The 21,076-nt window shown below is 43.2% G+C and overlaps 2 protein-coding genes across 5 annotated transcripts; one reads left to right on the top strand and one right to left on the bottom strand.

Moving 5' to 3' along the window:
• Positions 1 to 3,088: 3,088 nt before the first annotated feature.
• LOC118780136 (chromobox protein homolog 5-like) lies at positions 3,089 to 16,243 on the bottom strand. Of its 4 annotated transcripts, none has more exons than XM_036532459.1 (6): positions 16,016 to 16,243; positions 13,754 to 13,864; positions 10,012 to 10,223; positions 8,686 to 8,923; positions 8,266 to 8,366; positions 3,089 to 7,245 (listed from the first exon to the last, which is right to left on the bottom strand). In XM_036532459.1, exons 3-6 carry the CDS (start codon positions 10,149 to 10,151, stop codon positions 7,104 to 7,106), a joined length of 621 nt encoding a protein of 206 aa, XP_036388352.1. In that variant the 5' UTR covers positions 10,152 to 10,223; positions 13,754 to 13,864; positions 16,016 to 16,243; the 3' UTR covers positions 3,089 to 7,103. The 4 variants fall into 4 exon arrangements, with proteins under 4 accessions (XP_036388352.1, XP_036388353.1, XP_036388354.1 ...); XM_036532460.1 differs by lacking the exon at positions 16,016 to 16,243 and adding an exon at positions 15,141 to 15,730; XM_036532461.1 differs by lacking the exon at positions 16,016 to 16,243 and adding an exon at positions 13,971 to 14,390.
• Positions 16,244 to 16,781: 538 nt separating this feature from the next.
• Positions 16,782 to 20,507, top strand: LOC118780135 (heterogeneous nuclear ribonucleoprotein A1-like). Its single transcript, XM_036532458.1, has 11 exons — positions 16,782 to 16,870; positions 17,481 to 17,597; positions 17,748 to 17,894; positions 18,024 to 18,234; positions 18,442 to 18,534; positions 18,690 to 18,776; positions 18,865 to 18,912; positions 19,086 to 19,220; positions 19,318 to 19,449; positions 19,770 to 19,846; positions 20,171 to 20,507. The coding sequence occupies exons 1-10, from the start codon at positions 16,859 to 16,861 to the stop codon at positions 19,832 to 19,834; spliced, it is 1,047 nt and encodes a 348-aa protein (XP_036388351.1). The 5' UTR covers positions 16,782 to 16,858; the 3' UTR covers positions 19,835 to 19,846; positions 20,171 to 20,507.
• Positions 20,508 to 21,076: the final 569 nt, after the last annotated feature.

The raw sequence follows: 21,076 nt of genomic DNA, 5'->3' as shown, positions 1-21,076 counted from the left end.
AACACACCGAGCCGACAGCTGTACAAATCAGATTTATAAACGTTTGGTATGTCCAACCACTTTCCTCGAGTTTTATTTTGTCAGAGAACAACCCTAGGTGCCTATTTACCAAAGGATCTGTCTTCTAGTGGGCCTGATAAGGTCTGAATATTCCTGGAATGCTCCCATAATTCACAGCATTAACACTGCCTGACGTGAAAATGCTGCCAGGACCAGTCTGTGATTGACGGCGCGTTAAGGTCACAACCACGAGTGAGAAATGGAGATGTGATCGATTACAGCGATTCTCTTACCAGCGCAGCTCATTAGAAACACCCAGAGAGGAGCAACGGGAGACACAGCAAGCCTCTGTCCACACTGTACGTCTGCAACATGTTTCCGAGCTGGCAAAAATCATTTCCAGCTCATACAGCTACAAATACTTTAAGGGAAAGTAAATCCTGATTTTGCAGGGGTTTTTTTGCTAGCATGCTGCATTTTAGTTCTATGTCCCCACCACACAACGCTCTAAGATGCTTATTTACTGCAATTCTAACTCTGCACTTATGATGTTGTTACCCCTGTGATGTGCACTTGACGGCCTTGCAAGTCTGGATAAGACTATCTGCCAAATGACTGAATAAAGAAACGGATCTAGCAAGCCACAATGTTTCAGTTGCTGCCATCCAACAAGGTTTGTTGACAGTATTGTTGGTTGCTACCCAACTAGAGAACAAGGCTAGATTGCTCAAATTATGGCACAGTATAGCACGCTTCAGCTAACACTGAAGTTAAAACCCATCATCGAAACTACCGCCAGAACAGGATTTGATAGCAAGCCGGTGGACACAACTGTGAACTATAACATAAATGAGTTTGTGAAGGAGGCCTTCACCTGTCCCCTATACTGAATGTTGTTACCTGTCAGTTTGCGATCAATTGTTAAAATGTTAAATGTTTAAGGGCCCTTTGTCTTCTAATCCAATTCAAGCCTACCAATAGCAGATCACATTTCATCAATTGCATCCAATGATTGCATGTGATTACCTGTTTGTCATTGTGACTAATGTGCATGTAAAGCCAGTCATTGGCTATGGGCCACACCTGCCTAATCAAAGATGCATTAAATACAAGTGTGTGTGGCTGATGCTGGGGGCACACTTCTATGAGCAGCTTGAGGCTGGGTTTCTTTGCTTTGCTTTTTAAAATAATTTTTTTAAATGAGTTTATTCCTTCTGTTCTGTTACTTTGTGTGATGCATCAGCCAGCTTCCTCGCCAAGTTAAAATGTTTAAGATTAAACTCTGAACACCATTAGGAAAAAGCTGGGATGGACAGGTTTATCGCAAGGGAAAAAAAAGACAGGATGGATTTTGACTATATGCACCTATCGTTCAGCAGCAAGGAAATTTCTCTTTTGGTTGGGATGTTGATAGCTCACATTAAACAAGGGGAGATGGCGACAGCCATGTGGCACTGTGGACCAACTTCTTACTAGAAGGTTGCCGGTGAGGCTGTTACACCCAAGAGCGAGGCCTGTAGTTTCCTTAATTAACACAGATGTTTGATAAAGGGGATTGTATCACACAGCCTTTCCAGTTTCCAGTCATCATGAATTTCTCCACTTTCAAGATCACACAAAGATGCGATTCTTATAATGTTTGTAAATAATCGTTCATTAATTTAAGCACTATTGGGCTTTTACCATTAGGGTCTGCTGACTTGTCTACCTCTTATTTCAGTGCTCCCTTTTAAAGCACCTTACTTTCGAATATTGGAAAAAAGTACGTAGGATTACTTTTTCAACAATCTATCAGGCAACCAGGAGAATGAAAAAGCCATGGACATACAAGTTCCCAAGGGTGGGTTTGAGATCTATATATTGCACAAGTTGAGATTAGAATTATAAAACCAGTTCTGAAAAATTATGGTCTGGTGCTTCTAGGGACTTGGTTCATAAAATGTGTGTGTTTTTCACCTTACCAGAACACGGACTCCCTCTGCTGGTTATATGGGAGTACTGCATATTACAATAACCATGGACTTCTTGCATTCTCAATACTCATATATTGAGCAGTTATTTCCTCAGCAACATTTAAAACAAGGGAACATATTTTAGAAATACCAAAGACAGCATGCAGTGTTCATTGTGGAAATCAACAAGGTTCAGATTTGGTTTCAGACTGTAACCACACTTTAAATATGATCTGAAATTCCAATCACTTGTGATTAAGCCAGTGGTTTTCCACCCTGGCCCTGGCAGGCTCTCTGTGTATGTACTGTAGGTTTTTGCTCCAACTGCTCATTAATCCAATTTGACATGATTGAATAATGATCTGAGTTTGACACTACCTGTCACTTATCTGCTTTGAGACTGATGAAGTGAATATATGCTCACAAAAAGATTATTAAAGGACTGTTCCATGTTTTGTTAATGTATTGCTGTTAAAGCTGGAGAATGTTGATCAGTTTAACTTCATTGATGTTCTGTGCCATAAATCATTTGACTGAACTAGCTCATCTGACTCTGTGAAGCTAGAGTGAAAAGTACAGCAGGTACTGTAATGCTACAACTGACAAAAGGATCATGAATGTTTCAGGACTGTCAGCTTAAGACAAGCTCTCTGCTATGTATATTTCTTGGTTGTGGACTGCTACTTTTATAGGAAGCAATTTTAGGGGGGGAAAGTGACAATACACAAGTTCATCTTTCACAAACACACCAACCATGCTAGTAAGCTACATCACAAGGGACAAACATATGTCTGTATTCATGTCAAAAACAGGTATTAACACCATAATAAAGCCGAATTACAAGCTCAGAATTAAAAATAAGCGTGCAGTGTACCTGGAGGACCATGGTCTTCACTGGCTCAGTATATATATGCAATCACAAAGTCAACTGTAGATATCTAAATTGGGCAATTACTGACAGCCACAGTTATTAACACCTAACAGCAGTCAGATAGGCTACTCTGAGAAAGACATAGGCTCTTAAGGGTTTAACAGATTAAAGAAAAAACAAGCTCTTAGAATGTTGAAAACTAGGTTTACTACAATTTGATACAAGACATACAAAATCGAAAGTGCAGAGCACTTTCAACAACATTGTAACATACACTGATCGCAGCACATCTTGAAAACACTCAGATTGGATAAAAATGAGTTTAAAAAAAAGTACATGTATATTAGAGGTGTTGAGGGTGATGGGAGGGGGTGTGTGTAGAACATTAAAAAAAGGGAGAGGTTAATACTCAGGTCACAAATTAGTTGGTACCTGGTTTCACAAATCAACACTGAAAGTTCCTACAACCCTGTCACATATGCCTTGGAGAGAGACTGCAATGACAATCTGCAAGGGGATATTTTGCAGGTGGGGAAGGGGGATCCGTTTTTATGTTATTCCATTATTCCATTTCCAATATATGTTACTGACTTGAGCCGGATGAAAGCAGTTTGTTGCAGCCCCACGCTCAAACAAAGACGAGTGTCAGCTGCAGTCCGCAGGGAATTCAGTCACTCTGGAACAGAGGCTGGGCCTTCACAACATACAGTATTTGACCGGCAACAATGTTGAGACAAAGCAGGTGTCAACAACAACTGGAGAAATACATCTGTACTGGAAACCTGACCAGAATTTCAATTCACATTTCAGCTGGGGGTAGAACTTTGGTGTAGAGGGTGAAATGGTACCACTTTTCCTCAATGGAGCTAGAACCAAGTTGTTCAGTTCCTGCTTAGTCCAGGTTTTGGTTAAGTTTCCATTCTTTTACATTAAGTCCTGTAGGTTCAACCCATTATATGGAATACCTGCAAAGTCACCATGGGCAGTTGGAAAACTGCCTAACGCTGCTTGCAGCAGTGTGAAAGATCAGTGGAATGCAGCGGAAAACCAAGCGTGCTGTCCTGAGTCAGCCACTGCTTCCAGCTTGTGCAAGCCTGGTTCCAGCTCTATAGTGGAAAAGGGGTGTGACCGTACCACCTGTAGACAGAGTAGGCCTCCTGCCAGTGTGGAGAGCTTGTGGGGAACCCTGCATCCTCCTTCAGCAAGGCTTCATTCCGGTCACCTGTGGTTTTTGTCATGGTGAACAGCGATAGGTCAATGAGGCCCTCAGATTGGGTGAAGCTGCCATGCCACACCAAAAAATATGATTACTTCAATCAGTTGAAGACCCAAAGGCCAGAGCCAAGGACACTAACCACACTGATATCCTGACCATCCCTGAAGGTGATGTCAGTTTTGTGGCAGACCCATGTGCTCATCTGACATCAGCCATACTCATGCCAGCCAAAACTAGGGCCACATTTGGGGGGTCTAACCATATCAGAAGGTCACAAGAACCATTTTTCCAAGATCAAAAACACGTAAAAAAATTCAATGCATGCTGTGTTCATTCAGCAAAATTCCATCCTAGGTCAGGGCTCCCACCCAAATAAGATTTTTAGTTCAAATACTGTACTTCATGAACAGATGTTTTGTTTAGGTATTGTTTTGTTGATGCAATTAGCATCCTCTTGTGAAACTGTGCCACCCTGGAGATGAACCTGCAGGGGGAAATACTTGAGACGCATAACATACAGCCTACGTTGCATCTGTCAGATTTATACGTTACGCACATTCTCTTGGCAGGAGTCCACAATGATTTTTGGTGGCAGGCTTATCATAAGGGCTAGGACATTTTGCTTCCTTTGTTTTGATCTGGGCAATTTTAATGATTTTCAGGAAAGTAGAGTATTTAACCCATTTTCATGACTTTCCAGGATGAAAATCTTTCTAAAGAATTTCATGGACTGTGGGCACCCTGTACCCGAACCACACTGCCATTGAGCTTCAGGTAACTGCTGCAATTAGCAATTCTATAGACACCCCACCTCCCCGTCCATCCCGTGGTTTCACACGTATGAGAAATCTGCTGATTGTCAAAGTTATAATTTGAAAAACAAAACAGTCTACCCTGATTTTGTTAACATGAAGCTCAATCTACAGTGATTTTAGCATGACGTTCAAATGGGAGAGTCGTTTGTCTCTTTTTCCACATGCAGATAAGTAATATCTGAAAATCTGGATATTTACACATTCAGAGCCACAGCAGTATGAGAGCCACAGTCTGCATCAAAAGCCAACATTTGCAATAAAACTGGAATTAAAACTGACACATTGTTTCTTACCTTTAAAATACAACCGTGTTCACATGTTCAGAAAAGAACCAGTTCAGCAGCGTTCTCATAAAAATAACCGCACTCGTTAACACAGGTAATCTTTTTTTTTTCTAGCTCAGTGAAGATTTATGTTGCATTTGCCTCTTTTTCCAGAATAAAAAACTGTGTTGGTCTACAACACAAACAGTGCCATTAAGAGCTCTGACCCCCGTTGACCTCAAATCCTCCTGGACGAAGAGAGCAGCCGAGGTCTCGTAAACTTCATTTCAGAGTCAGAACATGCAGATCCAAGCAGCCAAATACCCAAGTACTGCTTTACTCCCACACCTTACTGGAACAGAACGCGACCAGGTCGTTCTCAGAACACACAAATGGGTTCAGCTAGTGCTCTAACAGGTCAAATTGTCACATTTGGAATGTTTTTTGTGCCCTTCCAAGGCGAAAAGGGGCACATCAAAACAAACACGTAATGGAAAACAAAGTGAAAAGTGAATTTATGAGAAACTGGTCTTGCTGCTATGGTCAATATTTTTCCTCCATGTAGAATCTGGCGATCTTCAACCAGAGAAATGGATGAAGAATGATTGCCGATTGTGTAATTATGGACCCTGTTGCCCTCCACAAGATGGTCAGTTTTAATGCGTCCTTCTAACTTGCACACATTGGCCACCCAGCTACAACCCAAGGCCATCAACACTAAAGCCAGTGCACCATGGGCCTCGCTCATGGATTGGTAGCTTAAGAGGAAACGCCCATGCTAACTTTCAGTGGTGACCACTCTCAGGTCACACCACAGTATGGCCGCCTGCACTGGGAGAATGTTTCAGACTCCCCCACACACTTGCCTACAATCTCTACACCAGGGCTTCACAAACTCATTCCTGGGGCCTCTGTGCATATGCTGCATATTGGTCCAACAGTAAATACAGTATGCTAGGTGTACAGAGCAATTACTAAACCAATCCGAGTTAGACACTTGACAACAATCTGCCTTATAAGGCCACATAATATTAGAAATAGATATGTGCCCCACAAAGAATGAATAGCCTGTGTTAATTCAAGGACTTGTTGATCAGTCCCATCAACGCTCATGCCACCAATCCATTACAGTCTGTAATCTGCTATGTGGCAAACACAGCCTTCAGAAAAAAGGCTACATTTGCCCAATAAATTAATTGATTGAATGACAAGCGAAATCACACTGGTGTCCTAAATACTGGAAGTGCGGACACCTGGTCACAGACGGTAAACACCCAATTGTGGAAAATTAGCTTACAGCCAAAGTAACTGGCAGTGTGTCAAGCCTGCATTTGGTTAAAATATGTTTGAGGTGAAAAAACAACACAAAACAGCAGTGAAAGACATTTCCAAAGAGAGACAACTGACAGAGAGACCAGCTGGAACACAAATCAGCATATATGGGGAGGCACCAGGACCGAGTTTGGTAACCCCTGTTCTACACCCATTCACACTGAAGACAAGCTTTCAAGACATTCATGAACTAAAACTAACTGGATCGTCTCATCCCACATTAACAGCTTTTTTTTTTTTTCCAGAGATCACAAAAGCACAGTAGACAAACCAGGATTAAAAAAAAGCCCCCCCAAACTGTTCAAAGCAAACCAGCTCCCATCCCCATGTCTCTCTGTTTCGTTTTCCATTTTCCTCTTCAGTTTTTCCGTAACAATGACCCTGGATGGTAATCATTGAGTTTTGGCTGTACATGGTAGTTGGGGGAAAGGGGTGGGTGAAGGGAGGTGTCATGAAGCAGGCCACGCCCTCCATTCTTGGTTGGTTGGTTGGTTTGTGTACTTTAAAATGGTCTAGTCACTCAAGGAGCGGGAGGGGAGCGGGAGGTGAAGGTGTCAGCGGTCGTCTCCAGGGTTCGGGGCCCGCAGACGGGATGTTCGAACGGGTTTCCTCTCGCGCTGCTCCTGCCACCCGCCCCCTGCAGCTCGTCACGGCTCACATGCTCACAGCGCCTTTCTCCTTCTTGTCCCCGTCTTCATGCCAGGTAAGGCGCTCCTCGTAGAAGGCGATGACAATCTGTGGACACTTCTGATTGGCCTCCTTCGCCAGCACCAGGTCTGCCTCATCAGAGTCCTTCCTGCAGGGAGTGGACACAAAGGGAAGAGTTTAATTACCCAATATGGGCTGGCTGGCTGATGGGTCAATCGAACCCGGTTTCTGCTAATACGTGCAAAGTGAACTGCATGCCTTTAAGCTTTCATGTCAACCCGAATGTTGGTCTGCATTTCAGCTGGTGGGAATTTCACATGAATACGCAAACACTGTTGACCCCTGAACATCTTCAGAGCAGACTTTCCTGCTACTGCCTGCACCTGACATTTGCTACGTGACATTTGCTGGTAGATGAACACATGTCATCACTTATACTTTCTAGGGGAAGAGATGCAGATGCATGAGCTTTTGACATTCCTGTTATAGAGAAGCCAGAGGGACTGCTTCAAAAGATGCAGATTATCCAGCATAAAGCTTGTAAAGGATTGTAGAAGGACTGTTTGAATGACAAGGTGTAGTTGGGTGATTGAAAGTAGGATTGAGGATTGAGAGTCCATCTCTTGAGGGGAAAAGATGGTTGTAATGATAGACTCTGTGTCCTTACATCCAAAAAGCTATTGGCCAGTTGATTTTGGAGTTTGAGGGAAAGGCACTGGCCTAAGCAACTGCATACCCAAAATGTCATTTGTCCATTAAGACAAATTACATTTTGGGTAAATTATTTGGCAAAGGATACATACACCACTTTGGTTTCTCACCTGGGCTCAAGGCCAACCCACTAATTGGGATAGCTAACATACTTTCAGCCCAAGTCAATTCAGGGCAGAACATCCTCCAGCTCATCCCAATCATAGCTGACCTAAGGTCAATGGAAACGTCTCTGGCTCACCAAAAGTACAGCTGACCCATAGCAAACGCGGGTTGGTAGAAGCACAGCTCTACACTGTCGTCATGGGGGGAAGGTGATAAATGATAAGCCATTAACCAAATCTGCTTCCACTCTTAATACTACATCTCATGCAGAACAGTGATTCACAAACACGAAGGGAAGTGCTAGCTACTGCACGGAAGAGGGAGCTTTGGTTTCTGACCAGTGAGGGCTCACCATTTCATGAGGAACATGAGGTCACCACAGGAGTCTGTGGCCCCGATGATCTTCTCAGGCTCCAGCCCCCGCTCGAAGCCCCGTGCGATCAGGATGTCGTCCTGCAAGGAAAGGACAAAATGGCTCACCTACAGTAACCTCCTCTGCACACCAACAGCCTGAACACAGCAGTTGCAAACCATGTGGCAGTAAGGTACACGTTTCACCATAAGACTCATTTATTTATCCTTTACTCAATCAGTACTGCTTCAAACTGTAACACACCGTGAAAAATACCCAGATGCATCATGTTATAAAATACATGAAACCCCTCACCCATCCAAAAAACACGTGCCACAATATTAATAAATATCACAAATTTGTTTTCAGTTTCAACCACAAATTAGACAGTCCTGACAGATGCATGCGTTCAACACCCACCTCCTTCTTCCTCTTGGGCTTGCTGCCCCCCTCTTCCTCCTCTTCCTCGGTGGAGTTTTTCCTCTTGGTGCTGCTGCTGTCCTTGGAGCGCCCCCCTGAGGAGCCCATGCTGGCGGCCCGAGCCCCGCCTGTGCCGGGGGTGCTTCCCCCGCTGCTGCCCTTCTTGTAGGTCTTCATGAACTCTGCAATGAGCTCGGGGCAGTCCAGGTTTTTCTCTGGCTCCCACGTGTTGTGTTTCCTGTGACAAACAGAGGCACAGCCGTAACGATCTACCCTTGCAGCTACAAAGTAACAGCTTTGGCTAAGCTGAACAGCCCAGTTGGACCAGAGAGTTCGGATGGGCCTCGCAAACCTCCATAATGGGTGGAGCTACCGTGTGCTTTCAGGTCCTGGCTGGTGTGACCCAATCAAAGGATGTCACCCTCCATTTGCAAAGCATCAATTGGTTCAGATCAGTGCGCCACTGACAGCACACGATGTATCCACCCATTTCAGGGCTTGTGAAGCACCAAACTCTCTCTCTACCTGAATCTACTGTTATATGCAGCTGCATACATGGATATGCAAAAATGAGTCAAGGATAAATGCACCTGCCAGCCAACAGTCTGGCAACATGTTGCAAGGGAACAAGTCATCAAAAAGCAGAACAGCTTTTATTTATATGGCAGAATTATTTTTACATCTCATTCCATCACTATGCCACATTTAATGAAAACCAGTTGGTTCTCATACAGCATACTTTGTGTGACACATATAGCAGTCTACAGCTATTATACACTATTTTACAGACATAACACAGAACTGTCATGCTGTCAACTTCAGACAGACTGGTCTCCCTTGATCTCTCTCACGGTGATATCTGCTTGGAAGATATGAGGTGCAGTATAATTATGTTTCCTTTGGTCTTCTTCGTTTATTTCCCATTTTATAGTAGGTTTCTATGGATACAGAAGGCTACATAAAACCCCTCTTTCTGGCATGTTAAAAAGATGAGAATATAAAAATATTACTGAATATATGCAGTAAAAGGACATAAACCCATATGGAGATGGTTCTGAGAAACTGGTTTGGACTTGATCCAATGATGGGCAAATTGCAGACACGCGTGTAGTCCGGAAAGGAAGAGCTCTGCACGTCATAAAGGGAATCCTAAAATACATTCCATTTCTATTCCACCTACAACAATCGTACGCACACATGCAGTTCTTTCCATAGAGCGACAGCCGTGGACAATCAGAAATTTCCCCACCATTACAGATTGTACAGAAGTGAGACGAACAGCACTTTGTGGGGGATGCTGCTTGAGCATGTATTATAAACACTTACTCTGAAAAGCCTTTCCACTTGAGGAAGTACTCCACACGCCCCTTCACCATCCTCCGGTCCAGCACCTTCTCCACCACATATTCTTCCTCTTCTGAAGACGACTGCTCCTCATCTGGGCGACGCTGGCTCTTCTTTCCCATGGCTACCAGGAATTCGATAGACAAGTTGGAGGGGTGCCCTCTGGTGGAAGGGGAGGGAAACCTGCACTCGCTCTTGGGAAGAAAAAATAGCAAAGAAAACCCTAAGACAGGGCAACTTTTTTACCCTCCAATATACGTGAACCATTCATAGCCAACTGTGTATACATGAAACTTTTGCATGATTTAAAATGTGCAAATCAATCTTCTGTAAACAAATGAAAAAACACATACTTACGACACACTGTGAAACCATACTAAATCACTTAAATATACACGGTCCAGAGATCATCACACCCTTCATTCCTCTGCTAAAATCCCACATACTATAAATATTTGGTCATGCCTGTGGAAGAACACCTAGGATTTTAAAGATGCAGATTTATGGAGTAAACAATCATAAATTCTGTCCCAAAATTCTAGGCCGGAGTATTACGATGGGGCATCAGCCCCCCTCTAGGGACACAGCCTGAGAGGTGGCGAAGGAGAAGAGATTACATTTTTGACCCTTTGGCATAAAGCAAACACAAGATCCACAAGATCTGAATCCTCTGCCAGCTTGAATTATGTGGACTGGCATTTTGTCTTTGGCCCATTCGGCAGAGTATTTATTCCTCAAAATTACTGCAGAGAACACTTCAATTATAGTACTTTTGCTAAAGGTTCATGGGGCCACATTCCTCAATGCACAAGTCAAAGTCTAACAAGTACGTATAAGAGGGGCCTGTTTATAGAGACTTTCAGAGTACTTAGCAGTCGCCTCCTTACACTGGCAGTGTAGTATCATACTTTTTCATTTCTACCATCGGACGGATTATTCTCCTGGATACTTAAACATCCCTCCATGTCACCTACCCCCAAAAATGTTCGCTATGTTCTCTAAACTGTCATTTTGCCATTTACTTTCTCTTTTCTACTCATTCTTATTCATCATAAGGTTTAAAGCATTTGACCCGGCAGAGTGCAGGTAAAGAGCACCCATCACACTAACAAGTCAGCCAACGCCTTTTTCGCTGTCCTTTGTTTCAAGAATTGAGCAATATAATGCTAATCTCACTCTCTTTTGGTTGTAAAGCATAATCAGTTCCCATTCAGATCACTTTTCAGCGCAAAAGGTGGCCAACTGATTCAGCTTATTCACATTTTCCACACCTGAGGGCAAAAGACCTGTAGAATCATTGCACTAGAGGGTATTTAGCATTTCACACTTCTTGTAGTTACATTTATATGCGTACCTCAGTGCTCAAATGTATTACACCCAGTAAATCCATTCTTACACAAAGTGTGATACATCTGGTTAGCCACAGGAGAGTGGACTGTAAATGACGTGTTACTTGCACTTGATAACCTGATAAAAAAAGAAGCTATGGTGCAATCAGCAGTCAGTGTCTTTAAACACTTGATTTTTACACAACATCAATCAGTTCAGATCAATCTGGATTTAATTATGAGCAAAGGGAAACTGACAACACCATTAAAGAGGAAAGTAATAATCATTTTACTGTTCCCAAGAAGATAGCAGCAAAAGAGGAAAGGAAGTCATTACTATACAATAATGGATCCCTTCTTGCTTTGATGCTTAACAAGGCAATACAGTCGCTTCATGATGATTCATATTTCGTGTTTAAAAAATTTCCGTCACACTTTATTGGAAGTGTATCTTCATAAGGCGTTTGTTACACATACATAGAACCAGAGCACCATACATAACACCTTCATGCGCATGGTGTTACTCAGGTACTTTGTGCAATGCTGACACTGGTGTGCCACGCAGATGGTATATAGTGCACTGAAATATCGGACATACACTTACACACAGTAATTCATCAATTAGGCATCCGTTCAGTGGTGGCATGAGAACATGCTACACATCACTTAAGCAGACACAGCTAAGGGACAGAACAGGCTCCACAGCCAGGCCAGGCTCTGCAAGAGAACAACACTGGCAGCATAGTGTTTACACTCTTGCTAACATAACACAAATAAGATTTACACTTCCCATGACTTTTCCATAATGTTTTACAGATACAGACTGTAAGACTTCCAATGTTTAGTTTTCACTGGAATGCCTGATGCTTCACTTGGAAAATATTTTGTGACCAGGGTGACACAAAATTGCAGATGCTCTTTGCAACAAACACCAGCCACCAATGACTTTTTACACTGGTCTTAATGTACAAGGCAGGAAGCCAGCCAATTTATTAGCAATACCAGGACACTGAAATGAGCAGCACTGGTAAGTGACATCAAGGTATTGAGTGAGTCAGAAAAATGTATGCATTTCACATACTAAAGAGAACAAACATTTTTAAGACATTTGGGCAGTTCTCTGTGACTTTGTAAGGACAGTGGAATTTTTTCCAGTTTCCATCACTTTTCCAGATGCAGATATTTTCAATTACCATTGCAACCATGTTAAGATCAAGCAAGCAACAAAGAGCAGGAAATTGTGAGAATATGCCATATTTGTAAATGTAAAATGCAAAAAAGGGGAAGGGGGCACACAATCTGCTGTCGTCGTCACAAACACCTATCTAAACAGCGTAGAGCTCAGCTTGTGACAATATTCACAAAAAATATGTTTTGCCACAGGTCCTTTACAAAGGTGGTTTGCTGCTAATCAGCGTACCAGGAAAAAAATAAAGGCAGGTGGGCCTCTGAATATCAGGTGCACAGGTGTTGCTGCCATCTTGCCATGTGCCACACTCAGTCCCTAGATAATTCCACTGCCCACCCCTTGTAAACAATGAAAACAACCTCCTCAACAGAAGAGGGCGGGAACCCAGAGAGCACCTGGGGAGTGCAGGTTACACGCTTTTTTATATTCTGTTGAGGCTATTTAGACAATCCAAGTGCAGGTGCAAATTCTGGGTAACATAATGACAATAAATAATTAAAAATACTTTTAATGTTGACATGATCCCCTACTTTTCACTAGAGGAGTGTTTTGACTGTGGCAGATGCAAACATGGACCTATCACACACAAGGGCGCATTCTATCAATAATCATGCTTGGGTTATTTCCAGTCTGGGAATTCCCATGAGACCTGATGAACTCTTGAAGTCATCTGATAGTTCCTCAAAATTCACATCCCCCTTTTTAACAACAGCCACTTTTACTTATGTACTTTACGTACGACCTGTTGGTTCCCACACCCCAGTAAGTGATGCAAAATTTCCACTGTTCCCTTTCATTCAACATGAGTGAACAACACCTAGGCGTGACCAAGCGCATCTTGAGCTGTGTATGAAGCATCTATACACAACAGCCTCTGCAAACATTTTCTTTTGGGTATGAAAACAATAAACCACATATACCAACATCCATTCTAAGATACTACACATATTAGTTGCTGGGTCACATGCATTAGTGATCATACTGCACGCAGAAAACTGAAAATCACATGAGCCACCCTTAAGCTCTTTCAGATCGAATATCATTGCATGTTTTTTTCCTAAAAGCCCTGTAAATCATACTAGAAAAGGGCATCTATTAAATATATTAACCTGTTCATAATGACAATCCTGCAGAGTGTACAGGATGTAATTGCCTACCTATATGACTTTTCCAAATCAGAAAATCTCAGTGTGTGTGCTGTACTTACTGTTGGTGGTTCAGGACAGGCAGCAGTACAAGTCTGGGATCACAGGCGGGAATACTGCATTCAATCGCTCCACCGACTGCCTCGCTGAAGCCAAGTTACTTTGCTTTCCCCCTAAAATACATATATTTATTTACCAGTATATACGACCTTAAGAATTACCCGTTTTATGCTGCTAAGCATATATTCAGTACAGTGATCACTTAGAAAAACGCTTTACTCAGCATCATTGCTTCGAATTCCAAGGCCAAAGGTGTTAAAGTGGCCGGGGCTCCGTGCGTTTCTCCTGATCACCGCGCTTCGGCTTGTCCATGCCTACATTCCACACGTCCCCAACAATACGCTGACAATCAGAGGCCCAGGGAAGCGATGTGAGACCATTTCCACATTCCCAATTCCAAACCCCAACCCCCCACTTCCTCCTCGAGTTGCTACTTTGTTTCAATAGTCTTGCTTATTTTTATGCATGTGATTATCAGCTCTAAAAATGTTCAATTTGAGTACACCCGTTTCTTTTAAATGAGTAACTAGTGTTTCTTCCCAACTATACACAACTCCTCAAACTGTGTGCTTCAATCCAAGCTAGCTACCTCATCTGTCGTGGCAATAACAAATGTTACACATTACGCTAGCTACACAACCCAAAACTATCAACCATTAATAGTGGTTTGTAAATTTTATACTATATTTTCCAGACGAACATTAAGTTAAGCTTTTCGCTTCTTTGAGGCAATGCTTTGGTACTCTGATTACTGCTGTCACCGTTTCAGAGCGGTGGTCATAATTTAGGCTCCTGTTGCTTCTTCCCAGCAATATCCTGGTGACCTTGTTGTGTTCAGACCGCAAAATCACAACCTCGATTCAGCAACCGAAGGAGCGAGCTGAATTTAAAATAACCATTCAGAGAATGTTACCTAGATAGGTAGCGGCCACATTCCCATTTGACCTCCCAACGTTACGCTTACATTTCGCTAACCGACACCGAAAAGCGATTGCTTGTAAAAAATGAAATCGTGTATTTTAGCTGACATCAAACTATTTGTTTACCCAGTTATAACAGAAAATTGGTTAAGGTGCGTGCTAGCAAGGTGGATTGCAAATCGGCTACGTAGCATCTCTTTCAGGAAGTAGCTAGGTGGCTAACGATACCTCAAGCAGCAGAGCATCAACAAGCACGACTTCATGACTTTACAGCCAGTTGGGTTAGCGATCTGCCCACTTAGCTAGGCTACCATTAGCTAGCTGCGCAATATGGGTCGATGTGACAGGGCAGGGTAGAAAGAAAGCATGGCCACCCGAAAGCACATACCCTATCAGATAGCCAGGTAGTTACCTGGCTACATAATCGAAGGGATCAGTCAGATCCAAAAATTCATAAAAAGATCCAAACCTAGTTCAGCTGTTGATTCCCCGACTTGGATATTTACAGCTACAGCCACGCTTGCCAGCAAAACCGTGATCCGTGATTGTAGCTAGCAAGTAACAAGAAGGCCAAAGCGAAAGCTCCGTTTACCAACAACCCCATATTCTGTTCATGTTACTAGCCAACTGGGTTAAAAGGATAAACAAGCGGTGAGCAGTTTGATCTGAGGAACTAAATTCAGCTAGAAGTAAACGGGTAGTCGGGCTAAGTGAGCTTGCTAAATAACCAGCTGTTCCACTCCCGGCTTTCACTGAAGATCGTAGCCGGTTAGCTTGATAATAGCGGTGGGGGAGCACCGAAGGAGGGAGGCTTCAGGGCCCCGTTTTTGCTCGCAAGAAAAACAAACTTGCGAATTTAGCAGTCACTACTTCTATACCCGCGTTTTAGGAATGTCTAAACATGTACGTGTAAATCAGACAATCACCATTCATTCACATCACACATGTCAACTAGCCGCACTTGCTGTAAATATGGTGGCTAGTGGTACAACACACATGGCAGCTGTGACATTATTCTTCCAGGAAATCACTCCTCCTACATGTGCTGTGATTGGTCAATACAGGCCAAACGCTGCTCCATCCAGTCTACCTACGCACAACGATTGGCTCCACGGACTGTCAGTCATCCTCCATCTTTTTTCGCTTCCATCCCTGACCACTACAGCTAGCTATCTCGACGCTGTTTCTAACAAATCGCGTCCTGCAACAATTTCCATGTAAAGTTTCGGGAGAGGAATCAAATGCTTTCTTAACACTTCCTTATCGAGGTTCTTCTGCATTTGCCTATGCTGCACGTAAACGTCATAGATCATTTCGTGAGGCATGCATAAGAAATCAACTCACCCGTACAGCTTCAGGTCTGTGTAACCCGCTTCTACACTGTTTCTCTACACAGCTGCGCGCTTCTCTCCCCTCCTGCCTGCGTTGATGCGCGCGCCAAAATAAAACAATGGCGGATAGCGCACGCGCACGTAGGGAGTATAACGCCAACGGTCATTGTTGAAATCTTCCAGGCGCAAATATAACATTATTTTAATATCTTGTGCGTATTTCTAGAATCACTTGGTGAAAACAACGCCACTTTATTTTTGATAAATAGATCAAAATATATAATGGAGAATAAATTGAATAGTACTTGCGACGTCGGCAGACAACAGTTTACTCATCTTCCACTAGCTAGTTACCTGATTTGGATGCACTGCAGTGGGAACGAAAGAAATGTGTTCACGTATGGGGTTGCCAAACTATGGATACACAGTACAGTCAACAGAAAGAGGCCTCGTAACACACCGATTTCAAATAGCAATTTATTGTTATTTTTTTAAACTCCACTAGGTGGGAGTCCCTTCACCTTTATACCCATACAAAAACCAACCTATCGCGGTTTATTCCTGAAAGGAAAGTGAAAACTACCTATGAGTGTAGGGGACTGTTGCGAACGCTTTGTAAAAGTGAGATGTCATTGGACGTTAAAACCAGCATCGTGCAATCGACGGCCGTATCACCCAATTAAATTATGCAACTGGTTCTCAATTCGACAACAGCGGGAATGCGTAACCAATTGCAGAAGCAAGTGGGCGAACCTCTGTCTTACGTAATGTACCTTTTGGTTGTTAAGAGGACGCCATACTCAGATCGACCTTACGCTGTTTGAGTTTGCGTATTCTGCGGTGAACCAACACCACCATGTCCAAGGAGGTAAGGCTGTGCGCATTAGTACATTGGATATCATTTTCCGAAATTTAACTTGTAGACTATATTTTTGCATGGTGGTGAGAAGAGCTGTTTTAGTGAATGCCTTAGAATGCAATAGTTAACTAGGCTGTATCGCTTCACTTCCGCCATTTTGTAGGCCTCGTGTATTACAACCGGTAGGTAATAGCAGCAAGCCGGTCATCCAGCTGGCGAGCTCTGACGGAGAATATGGCTAGTAAAACGTTAATCGGTGTGTAATGTTTGTTTCTTTTTAATGCTGTGGATTTTTTTTCACTCATGTTCTGACATTTGCTACTCTGATTTTTTTTGAACGTGTAAGTTTAAATGGACATGAAAGTGAGCATGGCGCATCCCCTCTAAAGCAAAGTCTTTGTTCGAGCAACAGTTTTGAGTCAGCGTCGGAAGCATGTTGGCCTCAATGTTGTTTGGGTTATTGAATTTCTACCTAGATTTATATCTAGATCATTCTACCTAATCTGCGATTGAAGATCGAGTGACCTGGGTACCTGGTCAGCCAAAACGGCCCAGCATTTCATGGCGTCAGGTTAACATGTTTGCTGATTGTGAGACTAAAGACCCCTCTGCTTCCCAGGCCCCCCGAGAACCCGAGCAGCTCCGCAAACTTTTCATCGGAGGTCTTAGCTTCGAAACGACCGACGAAAGTTTGCGTGCCCACTTCGAACAATGGGGGACGCTTACAGACTGTGTGGTGAGTGATCTACACGCCAATCGGCTAATGTTACGAGACGTACGGTTTGAAATGCCGTGTATATTCATTTGAACCGGTATTATGTACTTGGGTTTCCTTTTACTTCGTGGTTTAAGTGGTGTCATTTGTTTTGATTTTACTCTTGTGTAGGTAATGAGAGACCCAAACACAAAGCGATCGCGAGGTTTTGGCTTTGTCACGTACTCTTCAGTAAAAGAGGTCGACGCAGCCATGGAAGCGCGCCCCCATAAGGTGGATGGCAGGGTCGTGGAGCCAAAGAGGGCAGTGTCCAGGGAGGTGAGTCGAGTAATGGGTCTCAGCTTTACCTTGACCAGCATTCTGTTTTTTTTTTTTTTCAGTCAAGTTGGGCAGATGTAGTATTTAAATCATTGATTCAATTGATTGAATGTGGTCTTTCCTCTTCAGGATTCCAACAGGCCAGGTGCTCACATGACTGTGAAAAAGATCTTTGTTGGTGGCATCAAAGAAGACACAGAAGAACATCACTTGCGAGACTACTTTGAAATGTTTGGAAAGATCGAGGTCATTGAGATCATGACCGACAGAGCCAGTGGCAAGAAGAGGGGCTTTGCCTTTGTGACATTTGATGACCATGACGCAGTGGACAGGATTGTCAGTAAGTTGTGGGATTTTAAATGGATGTCTGCTAACTATATCTGTATGGAGTAGTGGGTTTGACAACTTTATTTTCCATGTCTGAGAAGGTGCCCTAGGCCCTACATCCTAGACTGTAAAACAACTTAACACTGTTCCTGTAATTTTCATAAAGGGACCAGGTGCAACTAATGACTGATTTGGCTTTCTGCTGCTTTGCTGTCCACAGTTCAGAAGTACCACACGCTGAATGGCCATAATTGTGAAGTAAGGAAAGCACTTTCCAAACAGGAAATGGCAAGTGCTGGAATGAATATGAGGGGTAAGTTTAAAAATCGTGACCTTTTTACTGATGGTAAAATGAAAGCATTGCGGTTAATGTCATGCATTGATGAGGCAAGTTATGGAGCATTATCTTTCTGTTGGAGATATCTAATGCTGCACCTGATGAGATTAAAAATGTTAAACCCCCCCCAGGACGAGGTGGCGGAGGCGCTGGTCAGTTTGGACGAGGCGGTGGATATGGGGGTAACTTCGGCCGTGATGGAGGCTTTGGTGACCGTGGTATGTAGTCCAGCATCACGTTTGTTTCATGATAATTAGTTGTTAATTTGACCCACAAGGATTCCACTAACTTTTTTTTTTTTAATAGGAGGGAGGGGTGGCTATGGAGGAGATGGATACAATGGTTATGGAGAAGGTGAGTTCTTGATGGTATAAATAAGTGTTAGTACGTCATGAGGTATTGTGCTAACATCTCAGATATTTTACAATCTCTTTTTGCATCAACTTGTGCAAAATGCTTGAAATAAAACCAAATTCATCATCTTGGAGTCAAAATTGGGTCCAGTGCTTACTCTTTCTTGTTCTCAGATGGCTATGGTGGAGGCCCCGGTTATGGGGGTAACCGTGGATATGGCGGTGGCCAGGGGTATGGCAACCAGAGTGGTGGATATGGAGGAAATGGAGGATATGAGGGATACAATAACGGTGGAGGCAGTTTTGGTGGTGAGTTGAATTGATTTCAGGGGTTAGTCTGTCATGGTGCTCTATGAGTGTGTTGCTATGGGGGTGTGGCAGTCCTGAGATATGAATTTCTTTACAGGAAACTTTGGAGGCAATGGCTACAATGACTTTGGAAACTACAACAACCAGGGCTCTTCCAACTATGGCCCAATGAAAGGAAATAATTTTGGAGGTGGTGGAGGGGGAAGGAATAGCAGTGGCCCATATGGTGGTGAGTGACTTCATGTGATGTTACCTCAAGCAGGTTACCATCTTCACTGTTGGGCAGTGAAGTCTTGAGCCATTTATTGGCAGAAAGCTAGTTAGTATTTGAATGGTACAAGCAATGGCAGCGTATGCTGGCTGCACCCATTATGAGGTTAATGCAGTCCCTTTTCCAGTCACTGCATATTTTGACTTGACCTCTAAACTCCAGATTCAAAAAATTAGTTCCAGATTTTCCACTGCAAGTAGAAAGTTTCAGGTTTGACAGTGGTATACTGGTAAATGACAAGAGGTTCATGGTAACGGTGGCTCTTGGCTGTTCTGTAGGAGGATATGGGGGTGGCTCTGCTAGTGGCGGATATGGCAGTGGTGCTGGTGGCCGGCGATTCTGAGCATTCTAAGAGGTAAGCTGCTGTTTTTCCAGCCCTCTGTGATTTCCACCACATGGCATAGCATGGCCTCTGCTACAGCAAACTGTAATGGTTAGACATTAGTCTCAGGCCAGTGTCCAAGGGCCAACAGTAAGACACCTGTGTGTCTTCAGTGGGATTGCTTTATGCTGAATAAAGTTATATGTTGAGGGATTGCCCCCCAACAAATCCATAACCATCTCTGTCCACCTAGACTGTAAGTTTGAGATTTGGAGCCAGCCTTATTCCTCGTGCTGTATGTAGATGCACTTGAAGTCAGTGCACAGTTTAACAATGTTGTTCCATATTATTCAACAGGACTCAGTACTTAGGAGAGGGGAGCGAGAGAAGGGACAGGGAAGCTGCAGGCTTGCACCATAGATCTGCTCAGCCAAACGGTTGTGGCACATTACCACTGCCACATGAAGAAGTGCACAGTAGAAATTTGTGGAGGCTTCATTTGTTTGTCCTGTTGAAGCAGGAATATTTTATACATGCTCTTTGTTTCTGTGAAAGGCATTCCAAGGTTTTATGTAAATTTTTGTTTTAACACCCATTTTGGTGTATTTTTTTGGTTTTGTTTTTTTAATGTAACTGCAGAAAATCATGAAATCATGTCATGAAATAAACCACCTTTCAGTTTTTTAACATTGTCTACAAAGTGTCTTATGAGAGTTTATTTCCTGGTTTGATCCAGGCTGCGGTTGTTGCTTCTTATTTGGACACCGTAGTTATTTGATGGCTTCATGCAGTTCCTTCTTGCATCTGTCCTAAAGGTGCTTAGACTTAAGCATGAGGCTTAGTTGTACAAATTGAGCATTTGGGGCCAACTAACTACCTGTGGAAAAGACAGGTACTTTGATCAATGGAATATAAGGGCTTTGGGGATGAATGTCGTTTAGGACTGCATACACCATAGCACAGCGTAGACCTGTAAACAAGGAAAGCCCCTCATACTCGGTCAAAAAGCTCCAGTGGAGGTGACCCAAGATAATGGATTAAAGTGGCAGCAGAGCACTTGTGAGCCTTGGCAAAGTGCTTTGCAGTGTACGCAAGATGTGCAGGCATTTGATCATGGGTGGTTCTTCATTGCATGGACTCTGCTTTTAGGTGTTTCATATCCAGACCCCATGTGAGGCCCTTTGTTTTTGTGGTGTGCTCTGTAACAAGCACTTGCTGTCCTAGTTGGACAAGTTGTGCACTCATGATGGCCTTGTACATTAC

The sequence above is a fragment of the Megalops cyprinoides genome, chromosome 7 (assembly GCF_013368585.1).
Source record: "Megalops cyprinoides isolate fMegCyp1 chromosome 7, fMegCyp1.pri, whole genome shotgun sequence".
NCBI classification, from domain to species: Eukaryota; Metazoa; Chordata; class Actinopteri; order Elopiformes; family Megalopidae; genus Megalops; species Megalops cyprinoides.
The sequence above is the reverse complement of the archived record's forward strand: the minus strand, read 5'-3'. Positions and strand labels throughout refer to the sequence as shown.